At 40.1% G+C, this 24,418-nt stretch overlaps 1 protein-coding gene across 1 annotated transcript; it reads right to left on the bottom strand.

The window, feature by feature from the left end:
* Positions 1 to 3,075: 3,075 nt before the first annotated feature.
* Positions 3,076 to 12,489, bottom strand: LOC139727401 (monocarboxylate transporter 12-like). Its single transcript, XM_071638357.1, has 4 exons — positions 12,264 to 12,489; positions 7,152 to 7,292; positions 5,510 to 6,355; positions 3,076 to 3,209 (listed from the first exon to the last, which is right to left on the bottom strand). Exons 1-4 carry the CDS (start codon positions 12,487 to 12,489, stop codon positions 3,076 to 3,078), a joined length of 1,347 nt encoding a protein of 448 aa, XP_071494458.1.
* Between the last annotated feature and the right edge of the window lie 11,929 nt (positions 12,490 to 24,418).

A 24,418-nucleotide genomic window follows, 5' to 3' on the forward strand; every position in this document is an offset into this window, starting at 1 on the left:
CAACGGGTTAACATCGAGTGGGACCCACTCGTAGTTACGGGGGGCAGAAGCTTAACCTCGAGGTTTCGTAACCTCGAGGTTAAGATTCGTCGTGTGGACACACGTCGTAGTTAGGGGGCAAGAGCTAAACCTCGAGGTTAGGGCCTGCCGTCTGAACGTAACTTTTGTGAACGAACTCGCATACTTCGGCTGGTTTGCCACTAAAACAAATATGCGAACCCAGAAATTTATGAGACTTATCTTTGATTGAACGAATACGTTCAGAGCCGATTGAATAGTCAATCTCTTTAGGGACACCACCGCAGATAGAAAGACTGCAGCATTTGGAAGGTTTTAGTTTGATTCCCATTGACGCTGTGTATGAGTGCAATTGGTCAATTATTTTTTGATGTTGTACTTTGTTGTTCGTGATCAAATTGAAATCGTCCGCGCACGGAGTTGTTATGATTCTGGTGCCATTCAGATCATACCCCAGTCTATCCTTCATCTGTCCGAGATATTCAATAAGGGGGTTGAAACATAACAGAAAAATCATAGGTGAGAGGGGGTCTCCCTGAAACACGCCTTTTTTAAACGTGAAAGGTTGAGACAGCCATTTGTTACCTTTTACACTACCTTGCAATCTACCGTACAGATTGTCGATATATACACCGATAGATTGGTTGGTACATGAAAACGATGCAAGGAATGGGATATCAACTCGTGGCTAACACTCCCAAAAGCATCCGCCAGATCGAAAAACGTTAGATGCACTGTGCGTTTCTTGGCTTTACTGTGCGCAATTATTTCATGTAAGACTTGATTATGCTCGACACAACCATTAACTCCATTGATGAAAGCCTTCTGCACATTCGGGTCAATGAAACAATTTGTAGTCAGATAACATGCTAGACGGTTTGCGAGTATTTGGGGGAAAATTTTGCTTACACAAGAAGTTAACGAAATCATTCTGAAATTTTCCGGTACATTTGTATCCCCGGCCTTATGTATCAGCGTTACTTGGCAACAGGACCAGCTCTCAGGGGGGTCATTTGTTTCAAGAAGTAGTTGAGAAAATAGAGTGGCCAAAAAATGGTGAACACAAGGAGTATTTCTAAGCAAGCCGTACATAAGGCCATCTGGCCCGGGAGAGGAAGAAGCCTTCTTGGCTTGTAATACTAATTTTACTTGTTTAGGTGTAACCGGGGTTAAATCAAATTCATAATTTCTTTCATCTACGTTTATGTATGGGAACCATTGGAGCTGATTAAAATCGATATGCTCAGCTCGGGAGTATCTTTGTGGATAATACTCATCTGCCGTTTCTTTCGAGAAGGAAATACTGGGAGTAGCTTTATTAAAGTCTCCGTTACATACTTGTTTTGAGAAGTTCCAGAAGTCTTTTCTGTAAAGATTTTCCAGGTAGGCGGTCGTTTTTCCAGCTTTCCTTTTGTCAGATCGCTTGTTTTAGAAAAGATACTGCTTTAACTGCTGACCGAAAGTTTTTTCTGTCTTCCTCAGTGCTTTCCTTGCCAAATGCTTTTCGACGGAGAATGTTTTTCTTTTTTCGCGCGTCAGCTAGAGTTTTTGGTTCATGTTCGATAAAACAATCCATGTCGTTACGATGGGTGCACACGGTCATGGCCAGTGACTGTACAGGAAAAAAGAATGACAATAAAATCGGAAGGAGCTCCTTAAGTTTTATCTGCGCTGAATTACGAGGAAATGTAAGATAATAAAGAATAATGAAAGTGGACTATGAAAATAAAACAACACTCAAAAAGAGCAACTTAAAGAAGTTGCTGACATCAATCAAACAGCAACCAGTGGAAAGCGTATAATGGTCATACATTTTTTGAAGGGCATCACCATGATACGGATTAGATATACACTGTCACACTATATTAGAATTATGAAGAGGGATGCTGCATTATACTGATAGAAACTGACAAAATTTGATACAATATTAAAAGAGAAATTTTATACAAAACAATGATCATGATTCTTCATAGTAAAATTGAGCGTGTCAAACCTTCGCATGAATTTATCTATTAAGAACGGCTAATTCAGATCATGGACATCAGGGTAAGACATTGTTCAGTAAGCAGAATATTTAATTTTGAGTATCAATAGTTCTCAGAAAATGTATGAATGAATGATTCTGCAATCATAATTACGTAGGAATTGATACACCATGCACACTTCGGTATGCTGTATAATGCGTTTTAGAGTGGAAAAAACGCAGTCGAGTTTGGATGACGTTTGAAATGCGGTCAACAATTCACATTCTTATGAAAGTCATGACCAGGAGAGTAATATGGTATGCTAATGCCACTGCGCGTACGAGCGCATGTGAGTCACTGCTATTACGTAATCCCACAATTGTATTGAACAAAAATCGTCTTACGTAATGCATTCAGGTAAGTGGGGTTGATATCCGGAGCAAACCATGTATATAATGAAAAAGAAAAAAACAGGAATATGGTTCCCGTGCAGAGCCAAAGCTATTTCTATATTGGAGTATACATCATTTACGGTGATTAATGATATAATGTGGAAATAAGTACGACAGAAAAGACATCTTTCTCTCGGTCTTTGTTTCTTCCAGCAACAATATTTTGGTTGGCATAAATGTACATCATATCACAGTGATGGAAACTCATGCACAAAATGTATCTTTTCCTCGTTTTCGCGAAAGAAATAATAGTTGTGCACTTCCGTAAAGGTACACGAAATGGAAAGATTATCGTAGTTCCTGTATTGCCTGTCCAGAAAAGTGATGGCCAGATATATAGCCTAGGTCGGACTGTAATCATAAAACCAGATATCGCGAGGCTTTGATGTCCAAGCTTTTTTTTTCGGTGCAATAGGAAATCATATTATTAAACCATGCAGCAAAATTGTTTTTTTCTTGTTACTTTCACTCAGTGACCTCACAAATAATGTTATTGAGATATTTTGAGCCTCATGTAGTTCCTATAATTGTTGTTACTTTTCCAATGACAGCCAATATTGCAACACAAATTCACATGTCTCGTTTTCAATATCCCAAGATATACGCAGCGCCTCACAAAATGCGTATCTATAGTTTACCGTCTACCGGCATTTGTCTTGATTTCTTGTCCTATCAATGACTTCGGCCACGATGAGGTTGATGAGCGCTGTGATTTGAAGCACTCCCAACGACACAAAGACGATTGCGTAAGACTTGGTTGCGTAGAGGATATGACCTGTCATAAAAAAGAAAATGGAAAGAGAGTGGACAGGAAGAATAAGATAATCACATGGAAGATAGTTAAGCGATTAGTCCAAATACAGGGACAAATTAATTCAACTATACTTTAAAGGGGATGGCTAGTAACCGATCAGTGGGAATCAGTGGGAATGCTGAGGGATGATTGTTCCAATCCTTGTGGGATTCATTTAAGAGTACATTATATATCTACTGTTGTGTGAAAATTATTTGCTTCAGAACGGTCTCATATTCAAGTAATGTGCAGATTAATGCCCCGTCACTGACCAGGGACGCTTACCTGGAAACATTAAACTGCACATTACTTGAATATGAGACCATTCTGAAGCAAATAATTTTCACACAAGAATAGATATATAATGTACTCTTAAATGAATCCCACAAGGATTGGAACAATCATCCCTCAGCATTCCCACTGATTCCCACTGATCAGTTACTAGCCATCCCCTTTAAAGGGCTCGTATAGTTTTGGTTGAGACCTAATTTCAGGTTTCCAACATTTTTTGGTGAAAAAATGAGAAACCTCTTATGAAATATGAAAGAGCATGTAATTCCATGAGGAATTTAACATTTATTTGATGAAAATTGGTTTTGAAATGGCTGAGATATCCAAAACAGAGCGATTCTAATAAAGTGTGGGACCCACATTCTATTACGCTCGCTTTGTTTTACTTTGTTTTTAGATGTTTCAGTCATTCTATACCCGATTTTCATAAAATAAACTTTGAATTCCTCTTAAAATGGTATGCTCTGTACTATTTCATAAGTGTTTTCTTGGTATCTCGCAAAAGCATAAAAGCCCAATTCTCATCTCCACCAATACCGTACTATCCCTTTAATTACACCTTTTTTTCCCCCTCAAAGTTGTATTCCCTTTCGCTAATTTACATTGGGGCAAGCAAACGTTCTTCACACCGTCGGGGAAGTCGTGCTGGTAGCCCCTAGATTTCAGTCTAATTACATTTTTATACATTGTTTTATACTTCAGACAGTCGTGGGCATAAACCCTCGTTAACAGAATTGGATAAACAAGCAACAACACGAGATCCCATGAAATAATTACAAGCGATAGAAAGAAGACATATGAATAAAACGGTTCGAATGTGACAAAAGGACAGCATAGAGGTTGAAGACAGATATCACGTTTGGGCTTGTTTATAAAATTTTTAAGTTATTCACGCATTTTCTAGTCACATTGTTCTTCTATTTTAATCCATTAACCCTAACGTGAATACGTTCATGATTACTCGTCTTCAACTGAGTGCTTGATTCATTTTTACAAGCACAAAACGGAATGGCCACAGCAACTGGAGTGATAACCCCCATTACAATTATGAATATTGATACTGGGGGATTGTATATAGGGCTTGCTGCACACAGGACTAGTTTCTATGAAAGTAACAAAACGACATCTGGCACTGAGGGCGCAGTAAATGTTCTATAGTTCGTTGATAATTTCATGAAATGTAGGCCTAAGTGAATATACATGATTACAACTGATATGATAGTCATCATAGTCATTATATACATATCCCCTCGAATGCAAATATTAGTTTGGGGTATATGAAAATAAGTGTATCAAAAAGAATTGCGCTTCACCGTCATGGAGAATGGTAGGCCTATTTCATGTTTTCTCGCAAACAGAGGGATGTCATTGATTATGCATTTGACCATAGCATATTGATTCTCACGCCTTACCTATGACTTATTTCAATTTGTACTTTTCATATTTCCATAAGTCAAGCAGTTCATTTTGTCTAAAACTCACTGACACAAGAATGTTAACTTGCAACACTCACCCAACTGCAGTCACTTTTCAATAGTACATGTACAAAATGCCTTTGGGAGGATAAATGTTAATTTCTTTTCTATCTCTCTATTTCTCGCTCTCTCCTTAAGAGACCTATCAACATTCCTTGTACGGGTGAAAAGTGGTATCGGTTATTTGACAAGACTCCATCTCGTCAAACTCACTCAGGGCAACTGAAGTTTCAGTGAAGTATTTAAAAACGGGTTTGATTTCCACTTTCAAATTCATGAACTCCTTTGGTCGAGATGTTTTCATTGCAACTGATTGACAAATTGACAAAATTTCCACTTTGTTCAAAGTGAAACGCTTAGGAGGCCTACATACCGGTTTCGACGTAACTACTCTCATATCACATCTCTTGCTAATCGCTGGAAAATCTTCCGAACAGGAACTAGCAGTATTTTTGACACAGAAAAGAAAAAGAACAACATTTACAAATTCTATAAAACGAGTAGCACCTAGCCTACCTGACAAGATATCACCGCAGAGTGCGCCCACACCACATAGCAGCAAGGTGGATGCCATAGCCATAGACATATTCTCCTCACGTCGAACAGTCTTTTTCATCATGGCGGATGGGGCAGAATCAAGGATGAAGAAGATGAAACCTAGAATAAGGGCGTTGATGGCTTGACAGGCATATGCCGTAGTTATGGGCAGCAGGAATAACGAAACCGCGCAAACAAAACAAGAACAGGCAAAGATCAGGGTGGAGTTCCAGTCCAGGCGTACAAGGATGATGAAGAGGATTCTTCCAAAGACACCACTGATACCAGCGATCCAAGAGAGGAACACGGCATGAGAACGCTCAATGCCAAGCCATTCTGCCTGAGGCACAAGAAATAACATCCATGCGTAAAGAACGTAATTGGTCAAGAAAGTTACTGGTGTAACGAGAACGAACATCGGCTCAGAGACATGGACGAACGAACTCAGTCGGTTAAGGAATGACCTTGCGCACGATGTCTTTGTTTCTTGTGCCGACTTTGTATTAGGGTTCGATGTCTCTGATCTCTCGATCACGCTTTTGTGTAGGTCCATCTTGGTAGATGGTGCTTGTTTCAACTCATGGAGGTCCTTCGGTGGTCGGACCACGGCTCCGCACGCCACAGCATTGAGACATATCCCGCCAAGGATAAGGAATGCCCCGCTCTGTCCGTAGGCTTCTAACGATCTCTCAACGATGACTGGAAGGCAGAAGGCGCCGAATGTTGAACCGAAGAGGGTTATTGTGTTGTAGAAAACAAAAGATCTGGGAAAGAAGTCATTCAATATCACTAAGAGAGGAAAGGCAGATATCGACATTCCTATTCCTGCATAGAGGAGAAAAGAAGAAACAAGGTCACATGACACCATTATTACATAGACTGTGACTGTGTTGGTAACACTGTTAATAATATTGAAATCAGCCAATCAGAAGATAGGGGAATGGTGGCTTTCCTCAGAACAATGGGATCAGTGCAACATAAACTGATTATTAAAGACTGTTAAAATGTTGCCCTAATACATCTGTAAGCAACAAAATCTCAACATACATCAAACAATTCGATGACATCTGCAGTATGTTCCATTTCAATTAAAATCACTATCACATCCTGTTAGGTTTTCCTATATGTTCTTGTTATTCTATGACCGGTCGATAAAGTGAAAAAAAAAATAAACACACCGTTTTGCAGCAAGAACAATATCAAAAAGCAAGATTATATCCTAGCAGTGAAAGCAGCATTAGTAAATTAGTAAGATCCAAGACAGGATCCTGCAAACATTACAAGATTAATGTTTATCAGAGAGAAAGTTCAGTAGCGTTAATCGGAGTTTATGACCATGTAATCATAGTTTCGTATTATTTACTATTGAATTGACGGCCTGCTAAAGTCTGGTGTCTTCGACGGCGAATGGATGGCTAGTAACAAAGAATTAATCGGGTTATACGTATGTTTGCAAGAGGACCACTTTTAAACTTTTTTTTTTACTTTTTTTAAAAACTTTTTAACTTTTTTTTTAAATTATGTAGAAGCTTTGGTTTCTCACGGCTTTTCTGTCCAGTGATATGACTTGACGTTATCGGTGGAAAGTTCATTTGGGACCTTCATCTATAGATTAGTTTACCTATTGCCGATGTCAGCAAAGCCAGTGGAATGACTGATTCAATGAATGGGAAGCACATGAGGGGCACCGCAGAGAGGAATCCTCCGATGACTGCTAGGACCCTGGCATTCACCACTCTCAGTAACAGGTGCGCAAGGGGAGCTGTTTAGTGGGAGAGACGAAAATTGATATAATTATACTCGGGGGATTATGGTATAGAGCTCTTTTTCGAATCCTCATCTAGCATCTAACAGAAAATTGATGCAATGTCATGAATGATAATGATGTTATAGTTTTGTTTTCCTGCTTAGTTTCCTGACGGTGTTCTTTGAATGACGCTTGATCAAAGAATTTAATTCCTTTCTTGAATGTGAAATCAACGGCTTTGGAGAGGATTCAACTGCGCGTCTCATGTAGCATTTAAATACACATGTGGGTAACTGTGCAATAAACTCATTTTGTGAAGCATGCATTTTAGATATTTCAATTTTTAATCATCTCCTAAAGAGGGCAAAATTATTTCAAAATGAATTATTTGTGAATAATTGTTACATGCAACATTAAGTAATTTCATTCCATAACCTGCTGTGACGACTTGACCAAAAGTAACGCCATGGCAAGTCTACATACCATATTACGCTTCCATTTCTAGTTTCTTTCCTTTGATGTTTCCAGCTAATTTTCATAATTTCACGTCATGTAATATATTAATAGATGGTGCAATAAAGATAGGATGTGGAAATATTTGTGTTCCTTGAGCAAGTAAACAAATACTCTGAAGACCCAAATCATCCACTTTAATATGAATAATGATGATATCGCTTTTTGTTGTTGTTGCTGTTATTGTTTTGCTTGCTTGCTTTTTTAAACACTTTTCTTTGGCAATAAATGACTTTCCGTCACAGATAAAGTATTTCCTATGTTTTTCATTATAATCTTCCAGGACCAACTGCTTTGTTTAGTACATTATACATGTAGTAGTCAAGCGGACGAATGATTTTATGCGATATAAATGTTTACTATGTACGTCCAACATAATTATGTGTATGTGTGTGTGCATGTGTGTGTGTGTGTGTGTGTGTGTGCGCGCGCGCGCGCGCGCGTGTGTGTGTGTGTGTGTGTGTGTGTTTTTATGTAGGCCCTGATTCAACTGCCACTGATCTCGGGTCCGCTCAGGCCTACCAAACCTGGAGAGCCGTTCAATCTCGCTGAACCTATAGACCGTTTCAATTTCGATGGCCTATTCACCTACCGCCGCTAGCGGCGCTATAACGGCCGCCATAACTGGGGGCCAACGGGGGCTCCCAGCGAGCTAGCTACCCAGCGAGTTGCACTTGCAGCTAGCAGCCCAGCGTACCCATCGCGCATAGTTAGCCGGGCGCGGCCGCATGCGCCGCCGGCGGCCGCTGGGTCGGCGACCGCTGCGCTAAAATTGTGATTGTTTTACTCACTGTGGAAAAGTCATTCAGCGGCATCTAACGCCTTTCTTTTGGATAAATTGAGTAATTCAGACATATCGATCTAAAATGAAAGCTTCAAAGGATCAGAAAAAAAACCCACCACATATTGTGCAGTTGTTTGGGTGCACAAATAACAGGCGAAAAACCGGAAATGGAAGCTGCACGTCAGTGTGTGAAATTCAGACACTACTGAAGCATGAATATAATTATACACTTAAGTGAAACACAGTCAGCGGTAAAAAAAAAAAAGAAGATGCACAGATTTTCGAAACAAACTTTGGCCTATGCCTAATAGATTCTCTATTTAATATAGGCTAAATCACTGCATATTCATATTCGTAAAATAAAGTTGTTCATTTTAGAAGACAAGTTCAGATCAAAGATTTTGATAATTCATTATTTTTTTTTTAAATGCTTGGTGCAATACTTACCAAAGTTAGAATACACTTCCTGGTTATACTATATGACAAACATTTTAAAGCCTACACTGCAGCCAAATGAATGTTTCAAGATGTGTAAAAAATTCTTATATTGTAAATTTTTACTTCTTCACTAAGCGTTCAGCATTAAATTGACCGTATTCAATTTGGGCCTGGAACTCTGAATTTGAGTTAATTTTTGATAAAGTGATACTTATAGATATTAAACTGCTATGAATGGTGGCAAACATCCGTTTCATAAGCATAATTCATATTAAGAAAGTTGAAAATCACTTTTGTAGATTATAATTTTAGGCGTTAGCGCGATGTTAAATGTAAGGTTACTTAGACCTTAAACAGTAGAATTTTTGGTTGTTGACATCAGGCAACGTAAATTAACTTCTTAAGTTTATACGGCTTAGAAACGCCTAGATTTCCCGTCAGTTTGGTTTACTTAGTTAGGCTTGCCGGAAGTTAGTGACAACCGAAAATGATATAGGATGTAGCTAGGGTTCTAGAAGTCAATAGGTCTAGACGGGTCTAGATCTAGTCTGGACTGTTGGCTAGAATTCTAGACAAGATCTAAAAAACGTTAGACAGACTCTGCCCCGCTGGTCCGAGAAAGCCTAAAAAGGTTTAAGTTAACTGATATTATTAGTTGCTTTGATAGCGCCATATTTACTATCTAGCTCAAGATTCTGATTCATTATTTGTATTTAATTATATCAGTTAACTGCTCAACAGTCTAGGCTTACCATCTAGACGTCTGTCTGCGCCTAGCCATAGTTCTCCCCAGGTGTTTTTATCCTCTTACACAAAATACAAATGTAAATAGATCTATATTAAGGGGCTTACACGCGAGTACCCAGGTCATCGCAAAAGAAATAGAGTCTACAAACACTCACGGAGCGTACCGATATTTACCTTGAAGTTCAAGTTACTTTGGGCTACAGCCGTATATGCCATCTACCCATTCGCTCATAGTCGGTATAAGTTGTTTAATTTTATTCATTAGCTAACGAAAAAAAAGAAGTAGACTCCATAGTTGTCACAAATCCAGATGCGTCGATCGCTGCCAGCGCCAGAGATAGCTAGCTGGCCGGCTGGCACCGGGTGGTAAAAGCACTGGCTTCCGCTGGCACCCTTGCCACGCACGCACGGCGCTTGCCGACCCGGCCTGGTTGGCCCCGTTGGCCCCCAGTTATGGCGTCGCCTTAAGAGGGCGCACTTCCATGAACAGTCACTTGAATCGGTCTATAGCCTCTCCAAGGTCGAGAGGTTCCATACAAAGGCCCTGTCACACCTTTCCGGGTAAGCTACGCGGGCATGTTGCGAGTAGGGATTTTCCAGCACGCAGGAAAATTTTCTGCGGGCGGACAAGGATGTTGGCGAGTTCCGTACTGGCGTCTTAGCTGCTAGACGCGTGCTACTTACCTGCTACTTGCGCATAATCCGTGTGACCTGCGTGAGAGCTTCGAAACCGATCCGTTTTCAGTTACGAGCAACATACGGGGGCTGCGAAGCACCTGCTTTACGACTGCGAAGTACCACCGTATTTTGAGTTGCCTGCGAGGTGCTGCCGCTAAGGGCCTCCTACTGGCACTGACTGGTGTTCAACTATGTGTACCTCTGCGGGCAGACCCCCGCGACTCACCTGGAACAAATTTTGAACATGCATGCTCAAGGCCTTGTCACACCGTGTCTGGGAAAGCATTGCGGGTTAATCTGCAGGGGAAAACATTTTGCTACCCGGACCTCCCAGGAGTTGGCCCGCACCTGACAGTACATAACGCGTATCTCGCCTGTAGTTGCCCGGAGGTGCGCATGCAAGTCCGATTTACCCGCAGCCAAGTTTTGAGCATGACCAAGACTTTTCCGGGTGAGTCGCGGGGACTGCCCGCAGAGGTCCACGCAGAACACCAGTAGGAGCCCCGTAGCTGCCGCAAGTCACAGGAAGTTGACCCGCTTGAAGCAGGCCTACTTAAGTTGCCCGTGGATCTATGCTTTTGCGCCGGAAGCGCGTGTCATCTCCATGGTATTCTGTGGGAGATCTGCCATATCAAATTCCTTCAGAGGAATTCCTTCACTGAGTTGTCAGCCCTCACTCGCCACCCCGATGCGCCTACACGTAGGTCAAACGGAATGAACGTAAGTAGAACGTAAGTAGTACGGGTCCAGCAGGTAGGACGCATGCGAAACTCGCCCAAATCTTTGTCCTCCTGCAAAAATTGTCTTGCATGCTGGAAAATCCCCACACGCATCAAGTTCGCGTATCTTGCCCGGAAAGGTGTGACAGGGCCAAAACTTGGCTGCGGGTAAAGAGGACTTGCATGCACAACTCCGGGTAACTACTGGTGAGATACGTGCTAGGTACTGTCATATGCGGGTCATCTGCGGGGACCTCCGGGCAGCAAAAATTGTTCTTCGCAAGTCGCACGCAAGGCTTGCCCGGAAAGGTGTGACAGAGCTTTTAAAATTGCCCGCAACATGCATTCAAATTCGCATCAGCATCGCCGCGGACCGCCGTGGTGAACGTTAAGGAATTAAAATTTATACGGAATGGCAAGCATTTACAGCATTCATGGCATGGAACTTGGGAAATGTTTTCGTTACTCCTCATGTTTTTGTAGTTACTCGTCTGTTTGAACAAATGTCAACTTCATGTACTTTATATGGGACGTTTGACTTAAACTGAAATTTCTCATTCCTTCGACAAACCGTCATCCGAAGCAATAACCTTTACACACATACATACATGCATATAGGCTACATTCATTTAAACACGACCTTGACAGCTGCTCGAGGATAACCTCCGGGTTATCTGAATGAGGACAGGCCTGTCCTTAAGCATTTGACAACCAACAAGATTTTATGTATGTCTGTCGACATAGCCTACTCTTTAACCGGGAAAAAACTAGGTCTACGACTGGGTCGAGCACCGTACTTGTAAATACGAGGAAAGTAAAAATCGACCAAAGGGATGTGGGTCCAAAATGTAACTTAACCCGAGAATTTGTCAAGACTGAATTATTAGGAGATCTGAATGTTGGAATAGAGCGGCGATGCGTAATCATATCCCCGTCTCTCGCGAAATTGAATGACCGCTTCGCGAAATTAGAGTACTTGATACGAATTTACATTTTAGATTTGATTGCCATGACTACAACTTGACTGATCGAGAATAAATTTGAACCATAAAACAGCCGTGTATGCCCAAAAACCACTTGAATGAGGTGCTACACTCTAAAACCTACCAGAAAAGTACATAAGAGTTGCCGGCATACTGCAAATCATCGCCATGGTCTTGTAGTCAGTTTTGTAACGAGCGACCATCTCTGGGAGCAGAACGCCGAAGGATTGAGCCAGTCCCGCGTTGAGAAACATAAGTGCGAACTTGGCGAGAACGATAATATATCTCCAAGAGTCCGTTGAATCTCGTGTTGTCAATCCCTGTCGTGCCGCAGCTCCTGATTTCGCCATGTTTCGCCCGTAGACCTTATTGAAGCCTCCCAAGCTGCCTCAATGCAGTTTTGACCGAATGATGAAGTGGACAACGCCTTTCGTACTTTATATCATTTTCGAGGTTAAAAGCCTACCTCATGTTGCGTGGTGTCTGTGCAGATCACTTTCCTTGAGAATCTTGCCCTTTGTGCAAACAGTGCACATCACCTGGTTACTTAGTATATCGTGTGTGTGTGTGTGTGTGTGTGTGTGTGTGTTCATTCTTGCCTCCACCAATTGAGCTGACCCAAGGCACATGAAATGCACACCCAAATTCCCTGGGAAAATATTATTGTAATCTTACTGTTGATAATACTTTTTTTTCAGTGATTTGATAGCATGCCATTCACCCTATAACAGAAGAGATGTTTACTTGTTTTTCTTTTATGTTTAGAAAATCGCTCAAGATGAACACAACCTTGACGCAACGCGTGTGTGTGTGTGTGTGTGTGTGTGTGTATGAGCGTGCGTGTACATAATATTCGTTCGTTACTCCGAAACACCGAATTAAAGGGTGTGTACAGTTCTGGTCGAGGTGAAGATTTGGCTTTTAACGTTTTGTGAGATATTCAGAAACCACTCTATGAGATGTCAAAGAGCATGCAGTTCTAGGGGGTATCAAAAGTTTATTCGATGAAAACCGGTTTTGTTATGGCTGAGATATCTAAAAACAAGGTGAAACAAAGAGATACTAATAAAGTTGGGGCATGTCGCCTTTTATTATTAGCACTTTTTTGGATATCTCAGCCATTTGAAAACCAATTTTCATCAAAGAAACGTTGAATCCTTCTTAAAATTTCATGCTCTTTCATATTTCATAAGAGGCTTTTCATTATCTCACTTAGAAATGTTCAAAACATGAATCCCTACCTCAACCAGTACTGTACAGTCCCTTTAAATGTTCGTTAGTCCGAAAATGAAGTATTCGGTTGGTCAATCCGAACACTCGTGGCGTTATTGCGAAGGTTTATTTTCTATAAGAATCATTAATTCGAAATGAAGTAAAGTATGTTTCCATAGGTTCGTTTGTCCGAAAATGAAAAAGGTTTGCTCCTCTGAAGGTTGGATGGTCCGAAAATAAAGTACAGTTGTTAGTCCGAAAATGAAATGGTGTTTGCTTTATTCCGGAGATTCTCGAGTCTAACTGTTGTGTGTTATCATCTCATCCCCTGAAGTAAGAGACAAAACACTGTGTCCCTCGAATAAAACATGAAATGGAGGTCCTGTGCTTGACCAAGTCACAACCCATGTACGTAAAAGATCCCTCTTCATTCATTTATTCATTCATTCATGCATTCATTGTTCATTCATTCAAGTATTTATAGGCCTTATAGTCCCGCCTGACATCCAAGTGGACCCATGGAAGACCACCTATATATATAGTGCGGCTGAATATGGGTTATCCAGCCATCTTCCGGATGGAAAATGAACAAATTAAAACAACAACAGAGAATCAGATAATCAATAGGGAGGTGGGGGGGGGGGGGGGAGTGGGTGGGTGTCACTGTTTTATTTGAGTAATCATGAATAGAAAATGAGAAGCGGATGGTCTATCCTCATGAACATGGCCAGGGGTGTCCGCAGGATTTCTTGAAATGGTATGATAAGTTACATGCATGCACATCCACTTTTTGTTCTTAATTCGAGTGGCCTCTAATAATGAACAAGTTTGCCAACAGGTGTGTGTAAGGATCGTGCCTGTTTTGTTCGCAATTTGTTTTGTATGCTTCCTATTTCTTTGATATATGGTATGTCTGATTGTGTATATTTGTGGGGATGTATACGTAATCGCAGGTTTTATTATGTACAGAAACCACAGAGATAAGTAAAGTACACAATGTCTTTTTTCTCTTTTTCATTTTTTTTTCTTGACGAAGAGACCTCCGGAGTAACAAACTCATTTCATTGTCAGAGTAACGAACCAATTTTTGTTTTCGGACTGACGAACCTTTGGAATAACAAATTACTTTATTTAATTTTCGAATTAAGGCACATTCACTAAAAAGAACCTCATTTAAGTTTTCGGATAACAAACTATACCCATGTGTTTGTGTGGATGTGTGTGTGTGTGTGTGTGTGTGTGTGTGTGTGTGTGTGTGTGTGTGTGTGTTTGTGTGTACGTGTTTGGGTTGAGGGCATTTGATTTAGCACTTTGTTGTTTTATTCTGTCTTCAGATAAGATATGTACAATCTGCAAGAATAATACATACAATATGAATACATACAATATGAAGAGACAAGGGGTATGTTTGCCCGTTTATATTTGTGACCCTGCACCGCATGGTGGCATGCAAAGCTAACAAAGAGTCGCCAGACATAGATTTTTAGTTAAGGACGGATTCTGAAAGAGCAGAATTTAAGCTTTTAATGATTTATAACTCAATTCAAATATTGAAAAGGAAACATATACTCCGGAAATATGTTTACTGAGAAAAGAGTCTCTACAACATAGGGTCTATTTAAGCGCTTAACCTTCCCAAGCCGTGCTATAGCTGTGCATCGAATGGGACAAAAAAAAAAGAACTAAAAACTCAGCAACAACAATGAAGGGATTATCTTTCAAGGCAGTGTAATCATCATTTCAAAATTTATTAGAACTGAAAATGAAGGGTAGGTATTTTTTTTTAAAGAAATGAACAGGTGGCTCCTTTAAGACACATCTTATCACACTATTCTGCAAAAAAAAGGCTCTTTATCATGTTTATAGCAAAACTGCTTCTTTGTAGCAAAACCGCTAAAACACAATTTTCAAGTCATTCTATGTTCTTAAAATTTGCCAGAATGTAAGCCTATTAAAAGTTACCATCACGTAGAAGTCTTTCTCTTTCAGAAAATATGAAAAACTCAAGCTTGACTGGGTTGATCCATCTCACCTATTTTTAGTCCTTACACAAAATCACTGTGTGCAACTTTCTGTTGGTTTTGTGATGCACGGTAATATTTGCAAAACGACTGTTCTGCATAGGGTCCCATTATGATATTGATAAAGATAAAAAATGATGCACTGTATACACAAAACATAACCAAAAATACTCAACGTAAAGCATTTACATACACCATGAGAGTCTACAATAATCAGAGATAAGTAAAGGAAAGAAGAGCAAGAAAGAACAAGTTTACCAGGAGCACGCTCGAAGCCCGTAAAACCATGACATTATTGTAATAAAACCTTTTAAAAAGTTTGGAAATCTGAGTTTGATCAATCATTTCTCATTTTTCCTTAGAAATAATCTATTTGTGCTGAGTACCACACAAAGATTGTTTAATTCTCTTGAAAATGACACCATACTTGTTATGATTATCGTATACATGGAGGTGCAGTGCTTACAAACATGAGGTAAAGTCAGAATTTAAAAGCTGCAAAATGGCCAAATTTTTGACGTCCCTAATGAAGTTCCTCCTTATGAGTGAGTTCCCATTTGTTTCTTTGTTGTTCATTTACTGTAACATCAGCATTTTTGTGGAGTGAAAAAATGTATGCGTTCAACCAAACAGATAAACACACACACAAACACAAACGATCATGACCCAAACCATTTTATCTTACAGAACCTCGCCACATTAGCCACAACAAAGACATAAAGAAGTGAAATGGCATTTTCTTGATTTCATTGGAGTTTCATCTTTAGTTTGTCTTCATTTTGTCGTTATTTTGTCTTTACTTTATGTCAATTTGTCTTTATATGGTCATTGAACATGATCGGGTCTCAGTATCTGGTGGACGATCCAAGTGCTTGCACCACCGCCTGGCACCGTATCCTCATGCTGTTGATTAGCTTCGTGATTCGCTGCTGATGAATGGCGTTCCCCTCGTCAACCAGTATCTGACGGAGTCCTGCCAATGTCGTTGCATTTGTGACCCTCTTCCCCACAGCTCGGCCAAGTTGATCCCAAGCCTGTTCTATTGGGTTGAGGTCGGGACTGCATGCAGGCTAGTCCATTCTAGTGATGCTTTCTCTCTCGAGAAAGTTGCGCACAAGTCTCGCTCTATATGTGGTCATGCGTTGTCATCTTTTTGAAGCATCTCAGCTTCAATCCGCCCTATGGCGCGGGCTTTTTGAACATTGCTTACACGTGGCATGATGTACAACCATAAAACTTGATGAGCTATCAAAATTGCCTGGCATGGCACCACTGAAAACTTGAATATGAAGTTAAGATGTCTATTGAAATTTGCCTTCATGGCTGACCAGTTGAGAACAAAAGACATAACACAAAAGAACATGTTCTCTATTTACTCTTCACGACCATTCTCATTCATAAGGACCGTTCTTGTTCATATTGCAACTTTTCAATGCAGACCTTATCAGACACTTTTGAGTACAGCCCTTTATTTGATAGCATAATCATAATGAGTAGGATATCATGTTAAAGACAATTTAATAATCTTTCCATTGATATCAAGCATGTATTGTTTAGTGGTTACAAACTGGAGAAATGAGGAGTTTATGAACAAAATATAGGCTTATCCGCTGGTAACAATGCGAAGTTGTGGCGTAGGTCTTTCCGAACAATCAGTTTATAAATATTCCAACGAACTCCGTGCCAATCCTAATCTATGGCCTTAATATTTGATAAAGGCCCTACTGAAACAATTTTCATTGAAATTAAACGTTAGGAGCTTAATCTTATGTGGAAGCTCAGCATTTTAAGGCAAATTGTATGGTGCAGTATACACAGAGCATTAATTTCTAATTGTACTATGTTTACCATTCACTTTGATTTATTTAGGTGATATTTGCATGTTTCACCCTTCAAATAGTGTGGAAATGAAATGGAAAAGTACGGGCAGACATACACCTTCCTCTTGGTCCAGCTCTGCTCCTTCTATAGCACCAGCACTTTGACATCATACAAGATACTCAGCAAGGTCAGAGTGGATCGGTGAGAATTGGATGCGCGAGTTTGACTTTGGAACTGTTTAAACCCACGAGCGCAGCGAGTACGCTTTTAGATCGTTTCCAAAGTTAAACGAGAGCATCCATTGGGAATCAGTGGGAATGCTGAGGGATGATTGTTCCAATCCTTGTGGGATTCATTTAAGAGTATTTTGTATATCTACTGTTCTGTGAAAATTATTTGCTTCAGAACGGTCTCATATTCAAGTAATGTGCAGATTAATGCCCCGTCACTGACCAGGCACGCTAACCTGGAAACATTAAACTGCACATTACTTGAATATGAGACCATTCTGAAGCAAATAATTTTCACACAACAATAAATATATAATGTACTCGTAAATGAATCCCACAAAGATTGGAAAAATCATCCTCCAGCATTCCCACTGATTCCCACTGATCAGTTACTAGCCATCCCCTTTAAATGTTCGTTAGTCCGAAAATGAAGTATACGGTTGGTCAATCCGAACATTCGTGGCGTTATTGCGAAGGTTTATTTTCTATAAGAATTATTAATTCGAAATGAAGTAAAGTATGTTTCCATAGGTTCGTTTGTTCGAAAATGAAAAAGGTTTGTTCCTCTGAAGGTTGGATGGTCCGAAAATAAAGTACAGTTGTTAGTCCGAAAATGAAATGGTGTTTGCTTTATTCCGAAGATTCCCCGAGTCTAACTGTTGTGTGTAATTATCTCATCCCCTGGAGTAAGAGGCAAAAACAATGCGTCCCTCGAATTAAACATGAAATGGAGGTCCCGCATGCTTGACCGAGTCACAACCCATGTACGTAAAAGATCCCTCTTCATTCATTCATTCATTCATTCATTCATTCATTCATTCATTCATTCATTCATGCATTCATTGTTCATTCATTCAAGTATTTATAGGCCTATAGTCCCGCCTGACATCCAAGTGGACCCCATGGAAGACCACCTAGTGCGGCTGAATATGGGTTATCCAGCCATCTTCCGGATGGAAAATGAACAAATCAAAACAACAACAGAGCATCGGATAATCAATAGGGAGGTGGGGGGGGGGGGGAGTGGGTGGGTGTCACTGTTTTCTTTGAGTAATCATGAATAGAAAATGAGAAGCGGATGGTCTATCATCATGAACATGACCAGGGGTGTCCGCAGGATTTCTTGAAATGGTATGATAAGTTATACATGCATACACATCCACTTTTTTTTTCTTAATTCGAGTGGCCTCTAATAACGAACAAGTTTGCCAACAGGTGTGTGTAAGGATCGTGTTTGTTTTTGTTCGCAATTTGTTTTGTATGCTTCCTATTTCTTTGATATGATTGTGTATATTTGTGGGGATGTATACATAATCGCAGATATAATATTATGTACAGAAACCACGGAGATAAGTAAAGTACACAATGTCTTTTTTCTCTTTTTCATTTGTGTGTGTGTGTGTGTGTGTGTGTGTGTGTGTGTGTGTTTGTGTGTACGTGTTTGGATTGAGGGCATTTGAGTTAGCACTTTGTTGTTTTATTCTGTCTTCAGATAAGATATGTATAATCTGCAAGAATAATACATACAATATGAAGAGACAAGGGTATATGTTTGCCCGTTTATATTTGTGACCCTGCACCTCGTGGTGGCATGCAAAGCCAACAAAAAGTCACCAGACATAGATTTTTAGTTAAGGACGGATTCTGAAAGAACATATGATTGTGTATATTTGTGGGGATGTATACATAATCGCAGATATAATATTATGTACAGAAACCACAGAGATAAGTAAAGTACACAATGTTTTTTTTTTCTCTTTTTCATTTGTGTGTGTGTGTGTGTGTTTGTGTGTACGTGTTTGGATTGAGGGCATTTGAGTTGCACTTTGTTGTTTTATTCTGTCTTCAGATAAGATATGTACAATCTGCAAGAATAATGCATACAATATGAAGAGACAAGGGCTATGTTTGCCCGTTTATATTTGTGACCCTGCACCTCATCATGGTGGCATGCAAAGCCAACAAAAAGTCACCAGACATAGATTTTTAGTTAAGGACGGATTCTGAAAGAGCAGAATTTAAGCTTTTAATTATTTATAACTCAATTCAAATATTGCAAAGAAAACATACTCCGGAAATATGTTTGCTGAGAAAAGAGTCTCTAAAGCACAGGGTCTATTTAAGCGGTTAACCTTCCCAAGCCGTGCTATAGCTGTGCATTGAATGGGACAAAAGAAAAAGAAATAAAAACTCCTCAGCACCAACAATGAAGGGATTATCTTTCAAGGCAGTATAATCATCCTTTCAAAATTTATTCGAACTGAAAATGAAGGGTAGGTATTTCTTTTAAAGAAATGAACAGGTGGCTCCTTTAGGACACATCTTATCACACTATTCTGCAAAAAAGGTTCTTTATCATGTCTACAGCAAAACTGCTTCTTTGTAGCAAAACCGCTAAAACACAATTTTCAAATCATTCTATGTTAATAAAATTTGCCAGAATGTAAGCCTATTAAAAGTTACCATCACGCAGAAGTCTTTCTCTTTCAGAAAATATGAAAAACTCAAGCTTGACTGGGTTGATCCATCTCACCTATTTTTAGTCCTCACACAAAATCACTGTGTGCAACTTTTTGTTGGTTTTGTGATGCACGGTAATATTTGCAAAATACGGCTGTTCTGCAGAGGGTCCCATTGTGATATTGATAAAGATAAAAAAAATGATGCACTGTATACACAAAACATAACCAAAAATACTCAACGTAAAGCATTTACATATACCATGAGAGTCTACAATAATCAGAGATAAGTAAAGGAAAGAAGAGCAAGAAAGAACAAGTTTACCAGGAGCACGCTCGAAGCCCGTAAAACAATGACATTATTGTAATAAAACCTTTAAAAAGTTTGGAAATCTGAGTTTGATCAATCATGTCTCATTTTTCCTTAGAAATAATCTTTTTGAAAATGACACCATATTTGTTATGATTATCGTATACATGGAGGTGCAGTGCTTACAAACATGAGGTAAAGTCAGAATTTAAAAGCTGCAAAATGGCCAAATTTTTGACGTCCCTAATGAAGTTCCTCCTTATGAGTGAGTTCCCATTTGTTTCTTTGTTGTTCATTTACTGTAACATCAGCATTTTTGTGGAGTGAAAAAATGTATGCGTTCAACCAAACAGATAAACACACACACAAACACAAACGATCATGACCCAAACCATTTTATCTTAAGGCCGTGTCACACCAGCCTTGCGTGCGACTTGCAAAGAACAATTTTGACTACCCGGAGGTCCCCGTAGATATCCGCACATGACAGTACCTAGCATGTATCTCAGAAGTAGTCGCCCGGAGGTGCGCACGCATATCTTTTTACCCGCAACCGTGTTTAGGCCCTGTCACACCTTTCCGGGCAAGCTACTCGGGCTTGTTACGTGTAGGGATTTTCTAGCATACCGGACATTCCTGAGGGCGGAAAAGGATTTGTGCGAGTCAGCGCATGTGTCTTACTTGCCGGACGCGTTATACTTGCGAGTATACTGTGTGACCTTTGTACCAGTCGCGTGGGGGCTGACAACTTAGTGAAGGAATTCCTCTAATGGAATGGCTGAAATCTCACAGAATTTCATTATCTTGGCTGCATACGGGACTGCGAAGTACCTGCGTGGGAATTGCCTGGGAAGTACTGCCGCTAAGGGTCTCCTACTGGCGTTCTGCGTGGACCTCTACGGGCATTCCCGCGATTCACCCGTAAAAAGTTTTGGTCATGCTCAAAACTCGGCTGCGGATAAATCGGACTTGCGTGAGCACCTCCGGGCAACTACGCGCTAGATACTGTCAGGTGCGGACCAACTGCGGAGAGCTCCTTGGAGTAAATTTGTTTCCCCGCAAGTCAAGCCGCAGAAGTTCCCCCGTACGGTATGACAAGGCATGAATGAAAATTGCAAACATTCTTGTTCGCCCGCTGAAAATCTTCTACGTGCTGGAAACTACCTCCTCGCCACAAGCCCGCGTTATGGTGTGACACGGCCTTTACAGAACCTCGCCACATTAGCCACAACAAAGACATTAAGAAGTGAAATGGCATTTTCTTGGGTTTTATTGGAGTTTCATCTTTAGTTTGTCTTCATTTTGTCGTTATTTTGTCTTTACTTTATGTCAATTTGTCTTTATATGGTCAGTGAACATGATCGGGGCTCAGTATCTGGTGGACGATCCAAGTGCTTGCACCACCGCCTGGCACCGTATCCTCATGCTGTTGATTAGCTTCGTGATTCGCTGCTGATGAATGGCGTTCCACTCGTCAACCAGTATATGACGGAGTCCTGCCAATGTCGTTGCATTTGTGACCCTCTTCCCCACAGCTCGGCCAAGGTGATCCCAAAGATGTTCTATTTGGTTAAGGTCAGGACTACATGCAGGCTAGTCCATTCTAGTGATGCTTTCTCTCTCGAGAAAGTTGCGCACAAGTCTTGCTCTATGTGGTCATGCGTTGTCATCTTTTTGAAGCAACTCAGCTTCAATCTGCCCTATGGCGCGGGCTTTTTGAACATTGCTTACACGTGGCATGATGTACCACCATAAAACTTGATGAGCTATCAAAATTGCCTGGTATGGCACTACTGAAAACTTGAATATGAAGTTAAGATGCGTTGTTGTTGTTGTTAACGTTGTTGTTGTTCATTTCCATATGTGAAGATGGCTGGATAGCCCATATTCAGCTACACTAAGCTGGTCTTCCATGGGGTCCAGTTGGATGTTGGGTGGGACCACCGTCACCGGGTTAGACACCCTGCTCTTTGCGATGAATGAATGAAGCGGGATCTTTTACGTGCATGAGCTGTGACTCTCTCATACACGGGACCTCCATTTTATGTCCTATCCGAGGGACAGAGTGTTTTGCCTCTTGCTAGAGGGGACGGTATGTTTACACACAACATTGCTCAGTCCAGACTCGGGTTCGAACCCGGGCCGCGTGAAAAAGATGTCTATTGAAATTTTTCTTTATGGCTGACCAGTTGAGAACAAAAGACATAACACAAAAGAACATGTTCTCTGATTACTCTTCACGACCATTCTCATTCATAAGGACCGTTCTTGTTCATTTTGCAACTTTTCAATGCAGACCTTATCAGACACTTTTGAGTACAGCCCTTTACTTGATAGCATAATCATGATGAGTAGGATATCATTTTAAAGAAAATTTAATAATCTTTCCATTGATATCAAGCATGTATTGTATAATAGTTACAAACTGGAGAAATGCGCAACTGAAGTCAGATTTCCAAACCTTTTTGAGGAGATTATGAACAAAATATAGGCTTATCCGCTGGTAACAGTACGAAGTTGTGGCGTAGGACTTTCCGAACAATCAATTTATAAATATTCCAACGAACTCCGTGCCAATCCTAATTCATGGCTTTAACATTTGATAAAGGCCCTTCTGACACAATTTCCATTGAAATTAAACATTATAGGAGCTTAATCTTATGTGGAAGCTCAGCATTTTAAGGCAAATTGGTGGAGTATACAATAGAGCATTAATTTCTAACTTTGCTATGTTTACCATTTACTTTGATTTATTTAGGTGATATTTGCATGTTTCACCCTTCAAATAGTGTGGAAATGACATAGAAAAAGTACCGGCAGACATACACCTTCCTCTTGGTCCAGCTCTGCTCCTTCTATAGCACCAGTACTTTGACATCATACAAGATGCTCAGCAAGGTCAGAGTGGATCGCTGAGAATTGGATGCGCGAGTTTGACTTTGGAACTGTTTAAACCCACGAGCGCAGCGAGTGCGCTTTTAGATCGTTTCCAAAGTTAAACGAGAGCATCCATTTCTCAATATGATCCACGATATGTGCATCATTCGTTTTATATAACAAAAAATGCGCCTGTATATTCATGAAATTCATTTTTTCCTCATCATGCGTTCGGTACATTTACAGTACTATACAAGGCTTGAGCTAAGCGTTCAGATTTTGCCAAATGCATGGTACGTCATGCGTTCCGATTTTACCGGACGCATGTCGCAGTGTGGATCAGTAAAAATCAATGCATCAAGACAATCAGAGTGGAGATATTCTAAAGCCCATTTATAAAATATACATCATATCACAGCAATCAACGTTATATCCCAGGTTTCTCATTCCTTGATAGGCCTATCTAATATTTGCGAGAAAGTAGTTGTGTACTTTCGTAAAATTTTGCACGGAAAACGTACGGACAATAATGTGCCATTTCATATCCAGGCAAGACAAGCAAGAGAGATATTTGTGAAATCTGTTGACCGGATAATCGAGGTCGGACTGCAGTAAACAAAACGAAAAAAAAAAAAACCCCAGATAACAAGAGAGCTGATGACCAAAGCATATTTTCAGTGAAAGCGGAAGTTATGATTTTGTTCTATTGAGTTACAATGCATCCGTTGTAGCTCCATGGTTGTACTTTCACTTGATGACCCCATCAACAATATATTCTCGCAACATTTCGAGCCACATTGAATGGAATGGAATCCCACAGTATGCCTACTACATACTACGCCAGCGATTCAAACCAGGACACCTCCAATGACCTTCCATAAATAATGTTTAACATAAGCAGTGGCTATCTGAAGATCCAATGTTACATACACGGTATCTTAAATGCCCACCACGATACCTGTGCTACTTCATTTTGCCTGCCAACCTCTGTGTATGGTACTACACTCGTGCATAGTGTAATTGTTTTGTCACTGTATTTCCGTTGTACCACACGGCTTCACGAACAGTGTCCGTATGAAAACATTATTATTCTCCGTCTATATTCTCATGCACGATGCTTTATAACAAGTACTGTTTATGAATGCTTTATATCATTATGATTATGATATATACATAATAAATCTAAAATTCTTTATAGATGGGCTCTAAAATCAAACGCTTTATTAAGTTCATATTGTTATGTAAGGTATATCTCCATAAAATTTCAATCGGATTTTGATGAAATTGATAATTTCCAGTAGGCCTATGATTAAACCGCCTTAATATTATTTCTAGGTCTAAAAGTATAG

This window comes from Diadema antillarum, unplaced genomic scaffold (genome assembly GCF_040938485.1).
Source record: "Diadema antillarum isolate AM-2024a unplaced genomic scaffold, OU_Dant_1.0 seq00000130_RagTag, whole genome shotgun sequence".
NCBI lineage: Eukaryota > Metazoa > Echinodermata > Echinoidea > Diadematoida > Diadematidae > Diadema > Diadema antillarum.